Here is a 12,231-nt window from a genome sequence, read left to right on the forward strand (position 1 = left end):
CACTGTGCCATAACTGACATTTCTGAGTGTCTTTGTTGGGATTCTTCCCTGTTTTATTGACCTCCCCTGTCAAGAAGAAACAGTATAGTAATAAAGGACAATACTTTTGTTGTCATGAGCAATTTAGCACCATATGCATTACAGAACTCTGGAAGTCAGATGTTTATTGCTTGCTGCTGCTTGTATTACTCCTCAGCTTGCCTGAATAACAGATCATGACAAAAATCTATCTATAATTAAGCAAAACCTTCAAGCTACACGTTGCTTGAATTTAAAAGGAAGCAATGCCTTTATCACTGCCATGCATTGAGTCAAAATCTGTTTGGGAACAGCTCTGAATTGTAAAGTGGGGTATAAAATCAAGATCAGAAGGTTGAAGTTTATTTTGAAGTAAAGTGAGGTTATTTTCACAGGGCACCATCACAATTCATGTTATAGAGGATGGAATCAAGATGTGTAAAAGCAATAGACTGCTGTTGTCCTACCATACCATGAGAGGTGTTAATAACAGGTGAATCCAGCATTTGACAATTATTTTACTATTTTTTTCTTACTGCTTCACATGAAATTTGGCAGAAAGGAGCTGTAATGTGACAGGGATGTGACTGATTAATCTTATAGGTACAGCAAAATTTCTGGCACATTATTCTGCATAAGTTTTAATATTTCTTGGACTTTTGTGGACTGGAAAGACCCTGTGTTGACAGGCAAGATGTTCCTCATGTGTTTGCTTCATCCTCCTCATTGCAGCATCCAGAATTTTTACCAGCAACGTGATTAAGCGATGATATGCTGTTGATGGGCGTTAAATGTCTAACCAGGCATTAGTCAGAGCCTCTGCATTTGAGTGGGTACGTTTCCATTCAGCCAGGAGGCAGCAGCGTCTCCCGAGACCTGGTTTCCAGACGGAGGGAGTTCAGACAGGAATCCAAGCTTCGAGTCGCCTTTTGAACTTCGCCTGCCCTCGGGGTTCTCTCCCCTTGAATGAGCAGTAGGAGCTGCATCTCACCTGGGTGGCTTCCCGGAGGCTGCAGTTGGCTCCGAGTAGTGTGACTGTAAACAGGACATTGCTGGGGCACTTGAACAAACTGGACTTCACCAAATAAGCAGATATAACTGTCCCAGTGGTGCACACTCCTTGAAGCTTGCTAGCTCATTCTGTAACAAAACAATTCTCATGTTAACTGAAAGAGCTGAAAATATTTTCAATTATGTATCCTTGATTCCTTATTTTTATTAACTGGTATTTAAAAATTTATATGTTTCATTGTAAGAGCTACTCACCCTATGGTAAAATGTCATTTCCATATACAAACTTTCTAGAAATCTCAACTACTACTCCAAGGTTTGGGAGTCCTAAGAGCAGCCTCTGCTGATGCATAAGGAAACTGTTTCTCTACTTTTCCAGTGGAGGAAAGAGTTTTTATTGCACATCTAAGAAGAAATTTATACATAAGAAGTTTGCAAGAACTTTTCAGTTGATATTTTCATGGCACTTGGAGACAATATATAAGCCTTCAAGGATTATAAATTTATAGTAATTCAAGTAAATAAAGTAATTCAAGTAAATAAAGTGATCAGCATTAAAAATATAAGAGGCCACAACCAGTTTAGCTAAAACCTCAGTGGTCTTATGGTCCAACAATAGCTTTATGGTACTCTACCAAATTTTCTGATGATGATTCTGAAGATGTCCCTGTCCCTTTCCCGTCCACTATAAGTGTGAACACTGATGTGTAGCTTGAACCGCTTCCGTTTTTGTGACGGCATTATCTTTGAGTTTAAAGGGATGCTTCACGCCCTATCCTGGGTTGTGTTCACAGGAGTACAGCCAAGGGAAGAGACGATGCCTTTGCGTGGCACTGGCCGGAGCACACGGAGATGCCGCGCCCAGTGTTATCTGCCCCAGTACAAGAAAGACATCGACGAGCTGGAGAGAACTCCGCAGCCACCGTGGAGCTGGAGCCGGGCGGTGCGTGGTGCGAGGACAAGAGACAAGGTGTCAGCAGGAGCAAGAGAGGGTCAGGCTGGACACGGGGAGCAGCTCCTTCCCCGGGCAGGCCCTGGTCCCATCGCCCGTCCCGTCCTGGCCCGCTGCCCATCTCCCGTCCCGGGGGTACCGGTGCCCACGGCCCGTCTCGATGGTCCGGGTGCCCATCGCCGATCCCAGTGCCCATCGCCCGTCCCGGTGGTCCCGGTGCCCATGTCCAGTCCCGGGGGTCCCGGATGGCCGGTCCCGGTGCCCGGGCTGAGTCGGGTCGAACCCGGGGCGCTCCCGGCCCCGCCCCTCGTGGCGTCAGGGATGGTTTCAGCCAACCAGCGCGCGCAGCGCAGCTGGGCCCCCGCCCCCCACCTCGCGCTGCCTATAAAAGCCGCTGCCGGCGGCGGGCGCGGAGCGGCGCGTGAGGGAGCGGGACTGGACGGGGCGGCGGGACCCGCTCCTGCCACCGCCGCTCGGCCGCCCCGCCCGCCAGCCGCGATGCTGTTCGTGGCCGCCGGGCTCCTGCTCGCCGTAGCGGCGGGCGGGCGGGGGTCACCAGCGGGCGAGCAGGAGAGTCCCCCCGGCAGCCGCTTCGTGTGCACGTCGCTGCCGCTGGAAGCGGCGGGCACGGGCTGCCCGCTGCCCCCCGTGCCCATGCAGGGCGGAGCGCTCCCCCCCGAGGAGGAGCTCAAAGCCACGGTGCTGCAGCTGCGGGAGACCGTCCTGCAGCAGAAGGAGACCATCGGGAGCCAGCGAGAGGCCATCCGGGAGCTCACCGGCAAGCTCAGCCGCTGCGAGGGCGCCGACGGCAAGTCCGCCACGGGGTCGTGGAAGAACGAGGTGGGCAAGGGCAAGGACACGATGGGCGACCTGCCGAGGGACCCGGCGCAGGTCATCGACCAGCTGAGTCGTACCATGCAGACCCTGAAGGACCGGCTGGAGAGCCTGGAGGTAGGGCCGGGCAGCGCGCACGTCTGGCAGGGGCTCCGGGAGATGGAGCCGACCTGCCCCAGCCTCGGAAGCGCCGTGTCGTGCTCTTCTGGCTATTTATCTGCTTGCTTTAGTGGTAAAGAACCTAAAAGGCTCTTATTGAATGTGTTCTCCCACTGCGTGGGGGGAGATTATGGTTTCCCTGCTTGTCACAGCTTAGTTTCTGTATTAATATGTCTAAATCTCTCTTTCTGGGGTTGTGACTTCACGGGGTTTGAGGTACAAGCTGACGCCTTGGGTGGTTAGACCTTGGCATATGGTGCTGAACAGACCAGGGGTGATGAGGAGATTGTGTTGGGCAGATTGTGCAGATAAGATGCTGTATTTAGAGCTGACAGCAAACAAAAAGAACCCGATTCTGTATGCCCCTGAACAGAAAGGGGATTTGGTCCAAGCCCACCGATAACTGATTTCTATGAGCCTTTGGACAGTGCCCATGTTTTGAGTGGTGCTCATGGAAATGAGGTGATTCCCATAGGATTTGTGCTGGTTGTTTTGCTTTTTACACTCTGAAAACTACACTCGTGTCCTCCTGCTGTCCTCCAAATAGTCAATGGTGATGTGAGCATGGTGAGTAACTTCCTAAAGGCTGTTCTGTGAGGACTAGACTGCTTTGCAAGTACAGTTTTGAATGAAGTGGTAGTATATCATCCTTGAATTACTATTGCTGTGTTCTCAAGCATTCTTTCTAGCTTTGTAGAAGAGAAATGCTACTAGAATAATGTGGTAGGTGGAACCATTTCTTAGTATTCTTAAAGATACCAGTGTTTTTTTAGAGAGTGTGAGGTGTCTTTTTCAGTTTAAATAAAAATACTTTCACTAGTTAATATTTACAGTAGATCTAAAGAGCATCTGACTTCTTTACTGTACAAATCAAACTGAGGAGAATTTCATTTGGTAAATCTGCTTACAAAGTAGCTGAAATTTTTTATTTAAAAAGCAGTGATAGATTTTCTCTTATGTTGGCCATGTTGCCTACAGTAAGTAAAGCAAAAAATGAGTGATGTGCCACGTGTACACATTGAAATAGAATTGCGTCAGACCTGCTCCCTACATTGATTTTATTGAACTTCAATGTATGAAGACTTTCATATGAAGTGCTGGAAACCTCTAAAAAAAGGTGCCCTTTGGTTTCAGGACCTGTTTAGCTACAGTGCTGATAAAAGCACTGAACATGACAAGTGGCAAAAAGCAATGCCTCTTTTGTACTTGCTGCAGAGCTCCATGATCTCACTTTCCTCCCTTTGAAAGGGGAGCATATCTGCCTTTCAGTTTCTCTTTCAGAAATGCCAAATTTTTTTTCCTCTCATTTCCCCTAAAGCACCAACTCCGAGCCAACGTGTCCTATGCAGCGCTGCCTCAGGACCTCCGAGAGATGCTCCAGCGCAGGCTTGGGGACCTGGAGCGCCAACTCCTGAGCAAAGTGGCCGAGCTTGAGGATGAGAAGTCTTTGCTTCACAACGAGACATCAGCCCATCGGCAGAAGACAGAGACAGCCTTGAACGCATTGCTGGAAAGAGTGTCGGAATTAGAAAAAGGTAATCTGCACAGAATTTAAACACTTCCCTGTGCTGATTAATTTTGTTTACTCCCTCCTTCCAGAGCAGTAGACTGAATGTGGGCCTGGAGGGAAAGACATTAAGGTGCTGGACTAAATAGTGGGTGACAGAGTAAATACTCGCATTCTCTTTTTTCTTTTGTTGCAGCCTTCTTGCTTGACAGGCTGTTGCATGGCTTTGGCTTCCTGTCTCTTAATTTGGCATGTGTGGGTGGTTAGGATGAAACTCTTAGTGTCTGTGGGATGGAAAGATCTATAGGGAGGCAAGTGGAAATAAGAAGTATGACATGGGTGTAAATAGCTACGTATTGTCAAGCATGCATCTAAGCAGAGCTGCCTTTCTTTATTTGGACTGCAAATCATATGGGCTAAATTTAATGAGCACAACTGCCTTTGATGTAATGAATGGCATTTTATACTAGAATTGTTTCCTGCTGCTTTGGAAGTATTAATGGTGGTCTTTCCTTTTGTTGCTGGTTATGACTTTGGGTAACTGTAGATACTTGAATTGTGCCCTATCCTAAGCTTGTAGCCTTCGGAGTTTACAGGAGATTACACTGGTCCACTGGGGGACACTCTTGTAATCCTACTCATTCACTCTGGTACTTGGGTTAATTATTACTGTGATCTCTATGCTTGAGTAGAGTCTGTTTATTTGAATTACAAATGCCTGTAGAAGTGAGCTGAAGCACAGAACTGTCTGTGTCCATGTACAGAGTGGACTCTGCAGGACCAGAGTGCCAGGAAATATCACTGCCCCATCCTTAAGTGATTTTTCCAAGGTGAATAGCTCTCTGCTTAAAAGCAGCTTAATGGACATGTTTTCAAAATGATATAAACACACCTATCTCATGAATTTAAAAATGCAGCCTAATTGAGCCATTTGTGTAATATTGTATCTATTCTTTTTTCATTTAAAAATTATGAAGGAGGTGAAAAGGGAAGGAGCAAGAAGAGATCTTCTACTGGCTCTGTCTTTTAGTATTTCCTGAGAGCCAAGGTAAAACTAACCTGCAACTGAGGTTATGAAGAATTAGTGCCCTGTTAATGTCTTATATGTCAAGTGCAGTCCCTGTCTCTAAAAGATGTGACTCATAGCAGCAAGTCATCAGAAAGAGAAAGGGAGTGGTGGGAGAACAAGAATGTGTAATTCAGTCAGGCTAAAAATAGCCTCTTCCCACCTTTATTTTTTGTGTGGGGAGTGAGGGCTGTCTTAAGTCTCCAGAGAAGTGAAGAATTTGGGACAGGAACCAAGATAGTCTTTCTTTCAGTTGTGTAATTTGCTCTCTATTACTATGCAGCTTAGCTGTTCTGGTTCCTCTGTCAAATCAAAGAGAGGGTATTAATGATCTAAGAACTTTTTTTGTGTGGATGAAATACAGACAATATTTGCTATGACCTCTTTTGAGAAGAGTGTTTCTACTGGGCTCTTATTTAAAATGCAGTATTGTTTAGTTCTCTGTTGAGAACAGCAAGTGAGGCAGGAGGAATAACCCTGCAGCAGTAGTGTCTGGACTTCAATGAGATTCCTGGCTTTGCTGCAAACATGAACAGGTCACTATGTCTAAACCTATTTTCTCCACCTCTGAAAGGGAATAACTATTTTTTGCCCATCTAGTCCAAAAATAATTGAAATTCTTTGGGAAAAGGATTGTGTTCTCCTGTGCATATGACCATTGCCCAGAACATGAGGATCATTCCAAGTTGTGGATGTTTTCAAGTCATGAGAACAAACTGAAAAAAAAAAGTTGAATATTGTTTGTTCTTTTCCAACCCGTTATTGCTTTCTGAAGTTTTTTTCATAGAGCAACTAAATGCCCTTAATGGAGTATGTTTGTTTTGCTATGTGAGATTGGTTGTACCAGCCTAGTGGAGGTTGCTCAACATTAGCCCTAAGACTCTGGCCCTTTTTTTCTGAGAATTTAAAACATTTCAAGTTTTGCTCTGTAAGTTCTTCAGCACAGATGCAGGAGAAACTTTCTTCCCCCACCCCCTCATTCTGTGAAAAATGCAGCCAAAACACTTCAGTTGCTTCTGAGAATGGGAACCGAGAGAATGCCAATGGTTTAAAAAATACAGAGGAGGATTGTGGAAAGCTTTTGTGACAACAGCTCCTCATTGGGATTGGAGTGTGAAGTTTGGCAAGGGGGACTGAACTTGTGTCAGGAATGTGAGTGAAGGAAATAAGTGGGACTCTTAGAACAGGTTGCTAAAGAGTTGAGGATGACCTTACTACAGAACTGGGAGGTTTATTTTCTGACACAGTGTGGGATTTATTTCTTAATACTTCATTCTAGAAAATTACTTCTAAGTGCCTACATCAGAAGTGTACACAAAGTATATGATACAGACTGTTGCAACTTCAGAAAGTTTTGGGCTTAAAGAATTCTCTATTTTGTAAGCATGTCTGGAGTATCTCACTGATTTCTATAATGTCTCTTAAAAAACCTAAATATTAATTTCTGCTTTTATATTAAATCAAATGTCTAATCTTATAACAGTTCATAACTTGATACTGCATTTTTAATTCAGATCACTTTGAACTGTTCAGATCTTGTCCTCATTAATTGATGGGATAGAAATCAGTTATACTGAATTTAGCTGCTTGCTGGACTGTGTCAGCTTTTTCTTATTTCAGACTGGCCCCTCAATGAAGCATCAGCCTGAGATCTTAAATGGGGCTGCTGCTCCTTGCTGCCTGTGTAGTAGTAATAGGAAAAGAAGTCCTGGTTTTGAAGTACTGTGATGCTTTGATAGTGAGCATAGAGAATCCATTTTAGTAACAGTTAATATCTTTTAAACCAGTTTGAATTGCTTGAAATAGAGAGGCCTCCAGCCATGAACTAGGTAATGAAGAAAGATAGTCTGCCATATATTCTTTTGCTCTAAATGAGCAGGAGAAATAAACTAAGTAAATAGCATAGTGTGGATGAAATCCAGTTGTATTTTTATGTGCCACAAAATCAACATTCACCAATACTACTACAGTGTATTTTTTCTGTACCTCTCTAAGGTGATCGAAGTTCCAAAAATTCTCAATATAAATTATGTCTTAATCTGAATTAGAAATACATTGGTTTTTTCATGTTAAAGGCTTTTCTTTTTCAATGTAATTCCAGGTAACAGTGCATTTAAGTCACCTGATGAGTTCAAAGTCTCCCTTCCCCTCCGCACAAACTACTTATATGGGAAGATCAAGAAGACCCTGCCAGAGCTCTACGCTTTCACTGTGTGCTTGTGGCTGAGATCCAGTGCTTCTCCTGGCATTGGCACTCCCTTCTCATATGCAGTTCCTGGGCAAGCCAATGAAATTGTCCTCATAGAATGGGGGAATAATCCAATTGAACTGCTAATTAATGATAAGGTGAGAATTGACTAAATCTTCTTTGTTGTCTGCATAACCAGGATAAGGCCTGACTCCTTGGTACCTCTCCACTCTTTCCTTCTCTCCCAGAGAGGCCTTCAGAATGAGGCTTAAAGAAAACAAGACCCATTGAAACTTTGCATTAAAGCAGATTATAAATCCTTTTTCCACGCCTTCAGTTATGTTTCCTGGTAACTTGCTGCTTTTTGAGGGATCAGGTGTTTACAGGTCTACAGTGCAGCTCAGGTGGTTTGTCATGTGGCCAGTTGAGGGCTTTTAACAGTCCCATCATCCTCCCAGATCAATAAGCCAATTATTTTTAATGGTTTGTGGAATAGAGGGAGACTTGAGTCTGCTTATCTTCAGCAGTAACTTTTTCTCTTCAGTATTATGTTGGTGCTATTAATGTTCTGTCAGGCTTTTCTTTTTCCCATATCACAAGTGCTCCATAGCTGCCTGTTGCTTTTGTGTCTTTATGTTGACGTGGATAAGTTTTCAGATCAAATTCCTAAAGGATCATAATTCCTCCTTATTGTGAGTCCTGTATATAATTCTGAGGTAGCAATTGAGACTCTGGTCTTAGGTCATTTAATTCTAGATGAAGGAAAGGTTCATATCTACAATAAAAAAGCATGGCTGTATTCCTGAACACAGCAGAACTGGGACAAAGTAGAAAGATGTGGACCTACTTTTGCCCCTAAAGTTTGTTTCTGAGGACAGTAAATACTGTCCCTTTTTAAATGTTGGGCTTGAACTGGTAGACTTGGTTTGCCACATGTTTATTCTTTGCTTTTTGTAGGTTGCCCAACTTCCTCTCTTCGTGAGTGATGGAAAATGGCATCATATCTGCATAACTTGGACAACCAGAGATGGAATGTGGGAAGCTTTTCAGGATGGAGAGAAGCTTGGCACTGGGGAAAATCTTGCACCTTGGCATCCAATTAAACCTGGAGGTGTCTTGATCCTGGGTCAGGAACAGGTGAGTGAATGGCAGGGTGTTCCAGGGCAAAATAAAACTAAAACTCCGCAAAAAACAACAACTGTGAGAATTTCTGTTAAAAACTTGATCCTGTTGTACACAATACCAGGAAGAGTGAAACAAAGGAAAGGGTGTCTGTAAGGGTGACAGCACCAACAACTGTGGGCACTGAGGTGCTGGGGGGTAAATCAGTACCTTTTGTAGTTTGGCCTCCTATAGAGAACTCCCTCCAGACTGAACTCTGCAGATATTCAGGTATGTAACAAAGTTTTTGCCAAGTGGAGACTGTCAGCCATTCAGAATGTGGTGTTTGCTCTGAAGATGAACCTGAAGTCAGAGACAAACTCCAAATCAGACATTTGGTTTCTCATTAAAGATGGAAGTAAATAACTCTCCTAATGCAAATGCTAATAAAGTTTCAATATTGGTACTGCCAACAGAAAATAGCATTAGGTTAAGTCCATTTGAATATTGAAAAAACCAAAGGATTTTGAATCTTGCTTTTCTAATTAACATCTCATAAGCAATTTCCTTTGAATTGTGTGGCTCTTGGCTTCATGATTTTTCTCTACCTATATTATACATATGCAAGAAAAGTAAATATTGTAATGAGTAGCAGGAAATAACTTTTCTTAAGGATTCTCAGATTCACAATGGGGCAAAGAAAAATTGGTTTTGTCTTGATGGTGATTTTGGTAGATACAAATCCATGACACAAATGATGGAATGGTAAGTTCAGTATTCTAATTCACTCTCTGTGGCAGATGCTCCAGCTCATACTAAGTGTCTGGCAGGTTTTCTCTGACACTCTCCTGCCATTTGCCTGCACTGTGCTTGGTTCTGTCATGTGCTATTTGTTTCATGTTAGTGTGATCACAAAAAATGTGTGATTTCTGTCCTTGGTAGTGGATGGAGCAAGCAAACACTTCTAGGCTTATGCAGTGGTAGTTACTCATTTGATACAACCAAACCAAGCCTGTGGATTTAGCTCCAAAGATCACATCTCACAGGCCCTGCAGACAGTTGGTCAAGGGCTGTAGTTACGGTTTAAAACCTGTAGCTGTAAAGCTTTTGGTGTCATCTTACACATCTGTGCAGTTCTTGCTGAAGTTGTCCTGTGCCAAGCTTGCAAAATGTCTTCTAAATTAGCCCCAATATTTAAGGCTGCCTTCCTGCCCTACTGCCCAGGCGGCAGGGTGGATTATGTAGAGCCCTTTTGTGATGTTATGCAGTCACCACTGTTTGCCTTCAGTTGTTTTGACACAACTCAGATTGGAGCTTGTAACTGTTCCATAGAATGTCTTGTTCAGTGTAGCCCCTCTAGAAACTGTTGATCTCTGTGATTAACTCTGCACTTCCTTCTAGCAGTGTGGCTGGGTGGGAAGGGACTACAAGTTTGAAGAAGAAAATGCCAAAATAACCTTCTCATCTAACCCTAACTCTTGTGTGCCTAAAGGACACAGTAGGAGGAAGATTTGATGCAACTCAAGCCTTCGTTGGGGAGATGAGCCAGTTCAATATATGGGACAGGGTCTTAAAGGCTGAAGACATCATGAATATTGCAAACTGCTCCTTCAACATGCCTGGCAACATCATCCCCTGGGTTGATAACAACGTTGATGTGTTTGGAGGTGCTACTAAATGGCCTGTGGAGACTTGTGAAGAACGTTTGCTAGATTTATAGCTGTGATTGTTTCCCATTCAAGTGCCCCCTTCAGTAGGACAATCTTCTGTGCAATCTAAAGCACTTGCTTTTCTCTCTGTCCTTCCCTAATATTAACTCCTTGAATGAATAAAAAAGTGGAGTAAACTGCCTCAGTGCAAAGGGAGCTGCTAGTTCAGGGCATGGAGCCTGACTATGAAAGGAGCACTTTTTGGCTAGAGCAGCCTTGGCTTTCTTATGGCCTGATCCAAAAATATGCTTTGGCCTCACAGCCTTTTGGCTGGGCCCAAGCTTAGTACGTGAGTCCTGCAGGGAGGGAGAACAGCCCTGCACATGTTCACTGTAGTACTCCTGATAATGTGAGGTGCTGACAGAGTACCAGGATTAACTGGCTAAATGTGAATCCTTCCTTCCAGTCTACTGTCTCCCCTTTGAATCAAAGCCATTCTTTTTTAACCCTTTTTAAAAAAATCACTTAATCCTTACACTGCAGTGGTTATGGTGCAACCGTGGGTAGAGCAGAACAGCCACTGTCTGAGTGCAAGGCTCTTGCTTTTTAATTTGCAGATTAGAAATCCTTATTTTATGATAGAGGATGTGTATTTGAGACATGTTGTACCCGCTGAATTTGAAGAAAAGGCTGTTTCATCAGCACAGCTCCATTGAAGTAGAGATGCTCCAGGTGAGGTTCTGTCCCAAAGCCTGTCCTTCGCTCGCCACGATCCCGGTGTCGATGGATGGAGGAAAGATTGTACTTGTATCTTCTGTAGGTTGAATGTACTGAATTCCTAGTGACCTGGCTTGTAAACTTTTCTCTATTGTTTTTCTTGCTTTAGTCAATGTCTTTATTTATTTATTTGTTTGTTTTTTAATATACAACTGTGATTGAGAGAATTTCTGTTTTGTTTTGCTTTGAAAGGCCTTTTTATGAGCAAGTGCCAAAGTTCAGTTTCTGCTTGCTGAGAATTGCTATATATTTTTCCAGCATAAGTCTTCTGCACTGGTTTATATGTTATTATAATGGTCCTATGTAATATGAAAATGTGCTGCTTTTTCAATTCTTGTTGACTGTCTCTTCTGTAAGCACTGGGCTGACTACTATATTTTTTTATCATTTTCTCTCAATATTTTGCAAACAATGTTGCTGTTTCCTTGGTATTGTTGTGACTACTTGGTTTGTGGCTCGCAGATAGCAAATGCACTGTACTGGGAAAGAGTTAATACTTTTGTTATTTAAAATAAAAAGGATTTAAAGGGGGGGAATTTATAAAGCAAAATATCATATTTTATTTTTCATATGTTTGAATTGTAAGAATAATATGGTGACAGTCCCATTTGTAGGGTAAAGTTACATATTTCCATGAATATGTAGTATGCTGTTCTTAAAAGAAAATTCTTATAATGAAGTTTTAATTAAAATGCACTGTAAAATGAGTCCCTTAATTCCTTTATAGTCATGTAAGACACTGAATATTCTCTTTCATAGCTGCTCCGAGTTCAGCTACTTTCTCTCTAGACTGGTAGAAGTACAGTCTTGTAATAAGTTTTCTTTTTTCCCTAAATTCCTTAGCTGGGGAGAAGGTCTCCACATTTGGATGTGGTGAGTGTCTTAAGCTTCAGCTCTGCCTCTTCCTGGTGCCCTTTGCTAGGTCTGGGCTCTGCCCTGGCCTTTGATCCAGCAGTTCCTCTGGAGTGG

At 43.2% G+C, this 12,231-nt stretch overlaps 1 protein-coding gene across 1 annotated transcript; it reads left to right on the forward strand.

The window, feature by feature from the left end:
• Positions 1–2,402: 2,402 nt before the first annotated feature.
• NPTX2 (neuronal pentraxin 2) lies at positions 2,403–11,969 on the forward strand. The gene is made up of 5 exons (XM_071571194.1): positions 2,403–2,932; positions 4,293–4,509; positions 7,649–7,893; positions 8,693–8,872; positions 10,329–11,969. Exons 1-5 carry the CDS (start codon positions 2,480–2,482, stop codon positions 10,554–10,556), a joined length of 1,323 nt encoding a protein of 440 aa, XP_071427295.1. The 5' UTR covers positions 2,403–2,479; the 3' UTR covers positions 10,557–11,969.
• Positions 11,970–12,231: the final 262 nt, after the last annotated feature.

Source organism: Pithys albifrons, chromosome 16, assembly GCF_047495875.1.
Source record: "Pithys albifrons albifrons isolate INPA30051 chromosome 16, PitAlb_v1, whole genome shotgun sequence".
Lineage (NCBI taxonomy): Eukaryota > Metazoa > Chordata > Aves > Passeriformes > Thamnophilidae > Pithys > Pithys albifrons.